General features: G+C 37.4%; 1 protein-coding gene across 2 annotated transcripts in view; it reads left to right on the plus strand.

Annotated features, from left to right (window-relative positions):
• The window catches only part of Nt5c2 (5'-nucleotidase, cytosolic II), a gene marked incomplete at its 5' end in the record, with an annotated part of 76,443 nt that overhangs the window by 33,333 nt on the left and 30,669 nt on the right, over positions 1–12,441 (plus strand). The window contains 1 exon segment of one of the 2 annotated variants that reach the window (XM_005403812.2): positions 376–449. Coding sequence (XP_005403869.1) covers positions 376–449 — 74 coding nt within the window. 2 annotated transcript variants of the gene reach the window in all.

Consider the following 12,441-nt stretch of genomic DNA (forward strand, 5'->3'; position numbering starts at 1 on the left):
AATAAGAGTAAAACAGTGCTTGGGAAGGAATGGGAAGATGTAGATCAAAGGATAACATAGAGTAATAATGTAGGATGACTATTAAAGAGATCTAAAGTACACCATAAGTATTATAGGTAGTAATGTGGAATGCTAGTAATTTGTCCATTGTAGATTTTAGGTATTCTTAACTACAAGAGGAGGAAGGAAGAACGGGAAAAAAAGGAAGAGGAAAAGCTATATGTGGTGTGTTACTTGACCTCATGTTGCATCCCTTAAAAACATAAAAAATCAGTTGGAAAAATAAATAAGATCTAGAATAGCCTGTTAACTTTATTAAACTTCAGACTCTTTTTGTAGTGTTAATTATGATACATTTTTACTCTTTTTCCATAGGGTGTTTGTGAACCGAAGTTTAGCCATGGAAAAAATAAAGTGTTTTGGTTTTGATATGGATTATACTCTTGCTGGTGAGTAGCAATCTGATTGCTTTTATGAACTGCTATTTTTGTTATAACATAGTGGGTCCACTGTAGGCAGTTCAATAAGCATTTGTCATATAGTTGGCTGGCAAAGCTGTTATTAAGCCATTTTCATTGAGATTTAGAATATTGAAGTCATCTGATACGCTTGAGATTTGGTTCGTGTGCTTACCGATAAGTAGATCAAGTCCTAATTATTTTGTTTTAGAGATCCTCCTAAGAAACTGGTAAAATCATACACTAATGTATTTTGGCATTTGTAGCTTTTACCCCATTAAGCTAGTCTTCAGATAAAATTTTTTTATCTCTGCCATAGCTAAGTTCTTATAAGTTAAAAATTTTAACATGTTTATCTTATTGTATTCATTTAATTTTTTTTGGTGTTCGGGATCAGACCCAGGGCCTTGTACTGTATATTTGAAACAATATGTTGGTCATATAGTTACATTAGTTACAACATCTTGTCGGAACTAATTAAGTAAAATATTTGCACTGTGGTGATGATATCATTTAAGAAGTCATAGGGAGAACAGATGAAATTAACCACATGGATATATGTGTTCGTATGTATTCAAATGCAGTTACGACACTCAGAAAAAAAATAATTTAGAAATACTTTTTTTTGAGTCAGGGTCTTTCTATCTACTTTATGCTGGCCTTGAACTCACAGTGTAGTCCAGGCTGGCCTTGAACTCATGGGAATCCCCTTGCCTCCTGCCTCAGTTTCACAGGGGCTGGGGTACGGGCATGTACCACCACGCCTGGCAGAAATTGTCTAAAAATTTTTGGTTTGCCAGGCATGTTAATACATGCCAGTAATCCCAGCTACCTGCAAGGCCAACCCAGGAGGATTCTAAGTTCAAGGCCAGCCTGGCAGCTTAGTGAGACACTTATCTCAAAGATAGATAGATAGATAGATAGATAGATAGATAGATAGATAGATAGATAGATCTGTTAATTTATTTTTGTCTTTAAGCCAGCACGGTAGCACATACCAGTAACCCCAGCACTTGGGAAGCTAAGAGGCAGAGGGATTGTTTGAGCCAAGAAATTTGAGACCACCCTGAGCAATATAGCAAGGCTCTGTCTCCAAAAAAGTTTTTGTCCCTAAGTACACAGTAACCATTTCAATAACAGTATTAGAAAACAAGCCTCCATTTCAAATTATGTAAGTCTCAATTTGATGTTCAGTTTAGGCTACAAATTACTGTGAATATACAAAAATAAACACATGCAGATACTTGCCATGTAGACATAGCCATGATTTTTTTTTAACCAAATAAGTAATTTATTAAAAATATATGAGTAGCCTTAGATTTGTTTTTTTTTTTAAATTTTTATTTTAAAGAATAAAAGAAGGATAACATAATAATAAGGGGGACTTAGCAAATTACAGACAAAATGGTAGGAAATTATCAATGGTTATCGTTTTACATATTATTATCTACAAAATAGTTTCTCAGGAAAACAAATAGACAAATAATGAGTAGCCTTAGATTTGTTTTTCTTTTTCCTCCATAATCTGTCATGAATTTGTTTTTCTATTGCTTACAGCTCTTCTAACTCTTATGGTTTACTAATGGGACACAGACACTTTTAGGAGCACTTGTCAGAAAATAAGTGAAAGCATTATACTTTCTCAATGTAGGTCTTTCTGTTCAAATGGGAAGAAAATACTATAATCCAGAGTTCTAGCTAGGGCTAAGGTTGTAGCTCCGTGCTAGAGCACTTGCCTTGTATGTTTGAGTACTTAGGTTCAATTCCCAGTACCTCTCCCCTGGAAAAAAAAACAAAAAAAAACCCCAAAACAAAGAATTGTACCCCTCTAGAAAAAGGAATAGCAACATAATTTGACAACTAAAAAGGACGTTCAGAACAGAAATAGAAGTTATTAAATTGGTTATTAAGACAATCTCATTATACTGATTTATTAACAGTCTACAGTGTGTCTGGCATGTTGTTACTGAGAATTAAGATAATTATATATTCTCATTGGAAAATGAATTTTTTTTCTGTCTTTCTTTCTTTTCAAATAAGTTCTTCTCAAGTAAGTTCTTTAAACAAACCAGGATTTATTTTCTTTGGTTGTTGTTTTTGTTTTTTTTTTTCTGGTACTGGGAATCGAACTCATGACCTTGCGCTTGCCAGGACAAACCAGGATTTAATCACGTAAAGAGGCAAAGCCCTTTAGAGTAGCCCCTTTGAGAGGTTATAGGTTATTCCAACATTTCTGCTTTGTATAAAACATTGTTATGGTATTGTCTTCACAGAGTACATAGGAAAACAAGTTTATTGATTTTATATTCTCACCCATGTTCCAGAATGGTAGTCATAAAATGTGAATAACTCTGAATCAAATGTGAGTAGCTGTGAATGTGAATAACTTCCCATTGTTTTAAAAAACAGAGAAACAGTACCCTTGACGTAATAAGATTTTCATGTGCGGTGAAATACAGAGACAAGGCTAAAAGAAGTGTGGTTTATTGATTTGTTTTCAACTTTGACTATTTGGGATAAATATCTTTGTAATAAGTGCAATTGCCTCACAGGTAAGTTCTTAGAAAAAGTCTGTGTTCCTTATGAAGTACCCTCTGTGCAGTTCTGACATCCTGGCATGTTCACTCTAGAATATTTTATGTCAGCTGCAGCTTTTGTTTACTTGCTTGTCTTTCCATTAACCTTTGAGTTGCTCAAGGGCAAAGGCTATTTCTCACTTACAGCTGATGTTTAGCATGAAGCCTGGCATACAGTAGATATCAGTAAATATTTGTTGACTAACAATTTGGATGCAGTTTTAGTAAATTAGTTTTTGAATTAATTATGGTACTTTAGTTTACCCAGCATAAGACATAATACTAATTATTCAAATGAAATATTTCTAAATATGAGCATTTTAAAAATTTAATGAATTTTATTGAGGAATGTTACCCAAAATGAAATGCATGCATTTTCCACGGACAGATTGAGTTTTACAAAGGTAAATCTGTGTAACTGCCGCCACAATCAAGATACAGAATATCATGTCAGTTCACAGTGTTCCCTCAGTGCTCTTTGAGATCAGCGTTTTCCCCTCACCCTACCCTTTGAACTTTGCCTTTTTGTCACTGCAGTTAATTTTATCTTTTACACAATTTCATATCAATGGAATCATATAGTATGTACTGTTTTGAGTCTGGCTTCTTTTGCTCAGCATAACACTTCTGTGGTTTATTTGTGTTTTGCCTATCAGGTAAGCAGTTCTTTTTTATCTAACATTAAAAAACTTTTGAAATAAAATTTCAAAAATTCTAAATTTTGAAGTAATTTTTTTTGTTTTGGGTTTTTTTTTTGGTGTTTTTGAGACAGGCTTTCACTTTTCAGTTCAGGCTGGTCTTGAACCCACTTTATAGTCCAGGCTGGCCTTGAACTTGCAGAGATCCTCCTGCCTCAGCTTCTTGAGTGCTGGGATTACAGGCCTGCGCCACCACACCCAGCTGAGATAATTTTAGACCTACTAAAACACTGCAAAAATGTGTTTTCAGTGCTGTTAATTGAACTATGGACTGTTGTATTAGATTTTCACTAATGTTCTCCCCTTCCAGAATCAAGAATCCCACACTGCATTTAGTTCAGATACCTATCTTTTCTTCCCTAGTCAGTGAGAGTTCCTAAATCTTTCCATGTCTTTTATTGCTTTGACACTTTCTAAAAGAACACTGGTTAGGTATTTTGTGGCATGTCCCATGACTTGGGTATGTCTGATGTTTTCTCCTGCATACGTTGAAGTATTATATATATTTGCAAAGACTATCACAGATGTCAGAGCATATTAGTATGTGATGTTGACGCTAACAGTGATGTTAACCAATTTAAACTTTGCCCCCTCTCTCCTAGTACTCCGTTGTATGAGTATACAAGGATTTGTATATTTATTTATTGTTGGTGGGCATTTGTGTTGCCTTATACACTTTGGTGCTATCGTGAATAAAACTACGTACCATGGACGTTGGTTTGCAAGTTTTTTGTGAATGTACATTTTAATTTCTTCTAGGTAAAAGCCTAGGAGTGGAATTGGTAGATATGATTTACCTTGTAAAAAACAGAAAAGTGGTTTTGCAGAATTTTGATACTATTTTAAATTCCAGCCAGCAATCCTTGAGAATTTTGGTTTTTCCACTACTCACACATGCTTGGTTTGTCAGTTCTTTTGTGTTTAGTCAGTCTAATAAATACGTAGTGTTATCTATGATACCTAGTAATGATACCTAGTAACGTTGAAAATCTTCAGATATTTGTTGGCTATTTGCATTTTTTTAAATGATGTGCTCATTTTTTTTAGTGAAGTGCTCATTCAGATGGCCCTTTTAAAATTTGGGTAGTTTTTTCATTACTGAATGGTAGGGGAGTTCTTTATGTATATTAAGAATAGTAGTCCTTTGTCAGATTTCATATATGTTAACCATATACAGTGAATATATTGACTGCGTATGTATGCAGACATTCTGTTCCATTGATCTGTATGAAATATGTGGTCTTGATGGTAGGTTTATAGTCTTGAACCCAGATAGGTTGAGTCCTCGAACTATTCTTTTTCATAATTGTTTTGATAGGCTAGATCCTTTACTTGTCTATATAAATATTAGAATTAGTTTATCAGTTTTTCAAAAGAGCCCACTGGAATTTTCACTGGGATTGTCTTCCTCTTTAAATCAGTTTGTGGGAAATTGATGTCTTAACTGGGTTGAGTCTTTCAGTCCACAATGTCTTTACCATGTACTAGTGATCTTCAGCGCCTCTAAATGTTCTGTAATTTTTGGTGTGAAGGTCTTAGGTCTATTTTGTTAAATTTGTGAAGTATTTTATATCTTTTACGGAGTTGGAAGTGGTATTTTAAATTTTCATTTTCTATTTTTTGTTGCCAACATTTAGAAATACAGTTCATTTTTGTTATGGTTTTTGTGCTGTGTCTTATTTTTTTCATTGACTCTGATCCATCATATGTTATTCTTCTTTGAATCATGTAGCAGCTGTTGGATTGATTTTTCGTGGTCCCTTGCTATTTTTAAGAAAACTTTCTTATCATGATTGCTAACGCAATCCTGTCTTCTGTATCTGATAATCTGCCCTCACATTGGTTCATTCTGCTGTGTATACTTTTAGTGGAAGTTTAATCTCCTGGATATCTGTTTGAATCTGTTCCATGGATTCCATTTCTTTCCTGTGTTGGGCATTCTTGGTTTCCGTCATTTTCCTAAGCTTCTCTATATTTTTTATCTGTATCTGCTCTGGAGTCACTAGGCATGTCTTTCATTATGGTCACTGTCTCTGTAGTTGTATGAAAAATTACTTCTGCTTTGATTTTTTTTCTAGACTGATTCATCTACTTTGTTACTTCCGCTGTTGCCGCTTCAGAGAGTCTAGCTGGGTGGCTTTCAAATTGTTCCACCTTGTTGCCCCCTGGGTTTGCCTTTGGTGAGCTGGAATTTTGGGGTTGCATTTTAAGTATCGTCTCATTTTCTTTTTTTTGTTGTTGTTGTTGTTGATTTGTTCTTTTCTTTTAGACAGGGTCTCACTGTGTAGTCCAGACTGGCCTTGAACTCACTATGTAGCAGAAGCTGGCCTCAAACTTGTAGTGATCCTCCTGCCTCAGCCTCCCGAGTGCTGGGATTACCAGGCGTGCACCTCTATACCCTTCTCTTCTTCTCTTCTCTTCCTCTTCCTCTTCCTCTTCCTCTTGTTAGTTTAATTCCTGTCTTGATGCTTATAAATTGCTCATGGCAGATAACTTTATTGCCAGTAGAACCCTTAGGAAATGAATGCTTCTCAGAGATGTCTGCCAGGTGTAGCTGGCTTTTGGGTTTTGAGTCTGTTGCAAAATCCTGCCTCTTCAGTTGGGGATGACAACTTGCTACCTATTTGGCCCAGCCCCTGGTTCTTTGGTTAGTATTGTTTATGACCCTTAGGCGGTGTCAGTGTTGGCATACCAGGAAGAACAACTGATTAGAACAGATATGTCACTTTGAAATAGCATCAGACACAGCCTTTTGGTGTGAAGGTCTTAGGTCTATTTTGTTAAATTTGTGAAGTATTTTATATCTATAAAGTTTGTAGTAATTATTAATTTGCCACCTTTAACCATATGAACTATATTTGTGACTATAACAAAATTTAAAACCAGAAAATTGTATACAATGAATATGCCCTCAATATGGTTGATTTTACAGGGGAGAAAATTTAAAAGGGGTTGGGGGGAAATAGAGAAATAGAGAAGAGGAAGAGATAGAAGCAAGGCTGGAAGACTCAGGAAGATTCTGTGAACTGTGGGAAACTGGTGAAGAAGACAGAAGGCAAAAGAGCAGAAATAAAAGCAGGAACAGAACAACAATAAAAACTAGAGGCAGTGTTTACACTCATAAAAACAAGAATGAACTATCAAGAAAAAGAAAACAAGACAAAAACAAACAGAACAAAGAAATGTCCACTTCAGGATGTGTCTCCACTGTCACTGGTGGGCAGAGTGGGCAGGCAGAGTCAGGATCTGTGTTGATTAATCCCAGCTAGCCAGCTGTAGAGTTATGGTGGGGTAGTGGGTAATTCCAGCAAGCCTGCACCATTAGTTCCCTTCAAGTTCAGGCTGGTTTCTGGCTGTCAGTATTTGTTCAGCCTGCAATACTCTGTGTGCCTCCTGTTGGTTTGAACTGGTTCTGCCTCACCTTGCCACTGGGAGCTGCTAGACGGGGCCAGCCTGAAGCTGCTCTGAGTTCCACTTGACCTCTGTCCAAGATGGCTCCTGGGGAGTATCTGGACCTGAATAACTTACTGCCACTGTAGTTTGCTGTGTTCACTCCATTCTATTGGTGTGTTTTTCTCTGGAGGCCTCTGGGGTCAACAGTAGTCAATGTGGGTCTGTAGGGTTGAGCTACTCCTCCCATACAGTGAGTATGGGCTCAGGGGGAAAGGATCACCTGCTTCCTCCTCCTTATGCATTGAGATCTCTCTCAGCTCTCTCCAAGAATTCAAAGGGCTTTAACTCTTGCTTTAGATCCTTGCCAGGTCTCAGGGACGCATTTCCCTCCTTTTCTTCGTCATGTTGCTATATTCCATTGTCTGGACACCAAATCTCAGAGAGGCTCTTTCTCTACTGTTCACTAGTCCATCATCTTCCTGGAAGTCCACAATTCACTGTTTTAATTCAAAACTCTCTGGAAAATGAAACACATTTCTGAGGTCAGGATGTCTGTGTCTTCTGGGACGTGACGGCACACAGAGGTGGCCCTGGGAAAATGGGTGGGTCACGCATGGATTGGGTGCCTGTACTAAGCTGTTTCCTGTACTGTGGGTAGCTCATTTTTGTGTTTTGATCTTCTATAAAATATGCTTTCAGTATTGGTATTGCTAATTTCACTTATTATTTACAGATTTCTTAGAATTTTCTACATATGATCATATAGTCTGCAAAGTTTTCTTCTTCATCTGTACACCTTTAAATTTTATTTAGGGGGCTGGGAATTTAGCTCAGCAACACAGCGCCTACCTGGCAAGCGCAAGGTTGTGAGTTCAATTCCTGGTACCGGAAACTGCCCCCTGCCAAAAAAAATAAATAAATAAATTTTATTTAAAAACTTTTCTTTCTGGCCTTATTGTACTAAAAATCTTGTTTGACTGAAATAGTATTGAATAAAAGAGGATGAGACAGGGCCTTCTGGTGGTCTTGATCTTGGGATAGGATGTTCAATTTTTCACTGTTATGTTGTTCTAGGTTTTTTGGTAGGTGCTTTTTATTAGGTTGAGTAAGTTTCTTTGTATTCTTAGTTTTCCAGGAATTATGTTTTTAACATGAATAGTGGTGCCTACATCTCATCACTCATTTTTCTACCTCTGTTGAGATTGTTGTGTAGTTAAGAGTGAATTACGCTAAGTGGTTTCTGAATGTTTAACCAACCTTGCATTCCTGGAAGAAATCCCAGGAATCTGTTCTATACTGTTCATTATATATATTGGTGGATTTGATTTGGTGATATTTTGTTGAAGATTATATCATATTCATAAGGGGTAGTGGTGTGTAATTTTCTTTCTCTTGGTGGGGGGGTACTGGGAATCAAACTGAGGATCTTGTGCTTGCCAGGCAGGCGCTGTGCCACTGGGCTATATCCCTGGCCCTGTAATTTTCTTGTAAGGTCTTAATTTTAGTTTTAGAACAACCCTGGTCTCATAATGAATTAGAAGCCATTTTCTTCTACTTTTGAAAGTTTTGGTAAGACTAATTTTTTTTTCCCCCTTAGACTGACTGATTTAGAGAAGCCAACTGGGACCAAGAGTTGTTTTTATGGGAAGGTTTTTAAACACTTAGTTTTATTTTTTCTTGTATCAGTCTTGATAATTTGTGTCCATTGTGTCTAAGTGTTAATAAATTATTGGTATAAAATTATTTGTAATGTTCTTTTATTATAGTTGGGTGTGGTGATGTATGCCAGTAATCCCAGTGTTCTCGGAAGCCGAGGGAGGAGGGTCACAGGTTTAATCTCAGCCTGGGCAGCTTTTAGTGAAACCCTGGCTGAAAATAAAAATAAAGGCCAGAGAATTGGTTTTGTGTGAAGGCCCTGCGTTCAATCCCCAGTACCACTAACAAAACAAAAATCCAACCAAATAACAAAAACAAAGCTCTTTTGACATATATATATATCTGTGGTGTCCTCTATCCCTGTATCTCTTTCCCTCTCTCATTCCTCCCCCTTTAAAAACAGGGCTCTCCTTCGCCCCAGGCTGGTATTGGTCTTCGGGGCTCAGTGATCCTCCTGCCTCAGTCTCCTGAGTAGCTAGGATTTCATCCCATTTTACCCAGTTTGTATCTTTTTTCCTTCACCAATTTAAAGGTTTGCCAATTTTATTTATTTTGCCCACAAAGAACCCACTTTTGGTTTCAGTAATTTTCTCATGTATACTTTGTGTGTATAGCCCAACTATTCTGTTTATAGAAGGTAGAGTGCTAGGGATCAGACATAGGTCTTTGCACGTAACTATAATCGTGTACTTATCCCTGAGTATACCCTGAGCCCTCAGCTGTTCTGCAAGGTTTGTTGATCATTGTGGTCACATACTGGTAATTACTGTAAGTGGTACTTAGTACTGACTAATGGTGAGTACCCATCATTAGGAAGGAAGGAGGGCAGAAAGAAGAGAAAGGAGAGGGTCATAAATAGGGTGGACAGGAACAACAGGACAGTAGAGGGAAGAGATGCATGTTTATTTAAGCAAGTTTCATTAATATAGAGTTAAGGGGAAAAACTTAGAGATGGTTTTCTGGGGGAATAAAATAGCAGAAGGGTTCATTTGAATTTTAGTATGATTAAGGAGCCTGGAGAGCTTAGTAAGTACTAATTATAATATATAGCTACCTTCTTTGTGTACTGCTTTTTCTAACATAGAGAAGACACTCAGCAAGCATTCTACTAGAGGGGGAAGAAGTAACTTAAGAAGTATGAACTTTACCTGAAATTAAAGGCAAGATGTGCTTTTTTAGCCATTTGGTCTTACGTAAGGAAATACTATAAACTGGGTAGATTGTAAACAGAGCATTATTTCTCATGTTTCTCGAGGCTCGGAAGTTCCGGATCTAGGCAGGTCGGTATTTGTGGGCCTCTTTGGAGCACAGACAGCACCTTCTGGCCGTGCGCACACTGAGGCACGGTCTCAGCGTCAGGCCTCTCACACTCACAGTGATCCTTTGTGACCTAATTGCTGACCGATGGCTATGACACTGGCGATGGATTTCACCTTAGAAATTTGAGGCAGATAGGTGTTCAGACTGTAGCACATGCTATAAAATTGAACTAGCATAATCTGTGGCCTGGCTGTTGAGCGCATACAGGGTGTGACAAGCTACCATGAGCCTGGGATTGGTGCTTCTAAAGCACGTGTGGGACATCATATCCATGTGGCTGAGGTGATAACTGGCTCATGTTGTGTGTACTGCATCATCATGCTACACATTTGCCTATATTTGTTCTGAGGAAATAGTTGTGTAGGAGTGGTTTTTTGGTTGTTGTTACTATTCTTGTTTGGTTTCTTCTTTTGTCTTTTTTTTTGTACTGGGAATTGAACTCAGGACCTTGTGCTTGCCAGGCAGCCACTGTGCTGCTGAGCTGTATCCCCAGCTTCATTTGTCTTTTTGAGACAGGGTCTCACTGTGCAGTTCAGGCTAGTCTTGAACTCACTGCATAGTCCAAGCTGTTCTCAAACTCACTACGTAGCCCAGGCTGGCCTTGAACTCATGGTTATCCTCCTGCCTCAGCCTCCCCAGTGCAGGGATTACAGGCATACTCCACCACTCTCATACATAGTTGGCTTCTGACTTCACAGTTTTTTATGGTTTGTATTGATAAATAAGAAAATCTACTTTGAATAATCCTGGTGTTTCAAGAATCCTATTCTTTAGCCAGCCGTAGTGTCGCCTACCTGTAATCCCAGCACTCGGGAGGCTGAGGCAGGAGGATTGCCCTGAGTTCAAGGCCAGCCTGGGCTACATAGTGAGTTCAAGCCCAGCCCTGTCTCAAAAATCAAACAAAACAAAACAAAACAACTAAAGAATCCTATTCCTTATGTCAGGTGTTGGGATTATTGAATTAGTGGTAAATAATCTTTTTTCTTTGAATAAGCATTTAAAATTTTGATCTATCACTCATAAATGAGGAAGATAATTGAGACAAGAATGCATACTTGAACTCTAGCACCCCACACACTGTTAAGAGGTGTGTGAGAGTGTGTGTGTGTTGGTGTGCTGTATGTATACATATAGATTTTAAACTTGGAATTTTCTAAAAGTCAATTATACAGAGTTTTGATAGAATGATGTTAATGTCAAGCAGAATGAGGGAGCAGGTTGGTTGACAGAAATTTGTAGCCTTATTTGTATTAACATTTAAAAAAATTTGCTCACAGTTAATCATTTATTCCCCCAATAAAATATATCACACACTAACATAATTCAATCTGATAGTTTTCTTTTCTTTTTTTTCTTCTTTTATGATAGTTTTATTTTCATCTCATTTGAATTCCAGCCCAATAACCTCAAAAATTTTTAGCAAAGATTCCTTCATCATCAACTAAGCATTTTTAATGTTCACAAGATTCTAAGGTGGACATTTTTATGTAAGACAAAAATAAAAAGGCAAAAAAAGTTTATTGATATAAATTAATTACTCTTAAATTGTCTTAGATTTACTGTCTATAGAATGCCAGTATTAGTGGGTTAGTTTTATATAGAAAGTAATATTGCCTGTTTACCCTCCCCGCCCCCAAACATACACACTGGAATTGAGCCCAAGGCCTTCACACGGAAACATCCCCACTCACTCTTCTCAAAAAAGTTTTGAGATAGAGACTCACTAAGTTGCTCAAACTTTCGAACCTCCTGTCTCAGCCTCACAAAGTACTCACACGTGCCACTATACTCTGCCACCAAATTGCTTTTACCCCAGATTGCTTTAGGTGACATTCTTTGCTCATGGTACTTAGAATGGTTCATGGTTCCTCTACAAAGGTTTTGCTTTCATTCCTGGATATCTACAAGAGATTGGTTTTAGGACATTTCACCTTCTTTGGATAGAAGAATCTGAGGATGTTCAAATCCCTTGTATAAAAGATGAGAAAAAAAGCCTGTCTATGTTGAGTATAGTGCAACCATTTTAGGCCTAACTACATGGTACACACCAAGAACAGCATAACCTTTCCTCACCTCATCCCCAAGTACATTTGGTCTGCATTTGTTCGAATCCATGGGTTGTGGAACCAGGGAATATGGGAGGTTAATGTTACTTAGTTTTATAATATTACATCCAGAAATCTATTTCTGAGGTTTCATATGAAATATTGTTTTCTGAGTAAATGAATGACATAGAAAGTACTTAATATCACCACCTCTTGGTTACAAATCATGTCTGACAGACTGCTAATCTGTGAAATGTGGTTTCTTTATAAGCAAAAAAGCAGAAAGCTAGCCATG

This window comes from Chinchilla lanigera, unplaced genomic scaffold (assembly GCF_000276665.1).
Source record: "Chinchilla lanigera isolate Chin_1 unplaced genomic scaffold, ChiLan1.0 scaffold00084, whole genome shotgun sequence".
Lineage (NCBI taxonomy): Eukaryota > Metazoa > Chordata > Mammalia > Rodentia > Chinchillidae > Chinchilla > Chinchilla lanigera.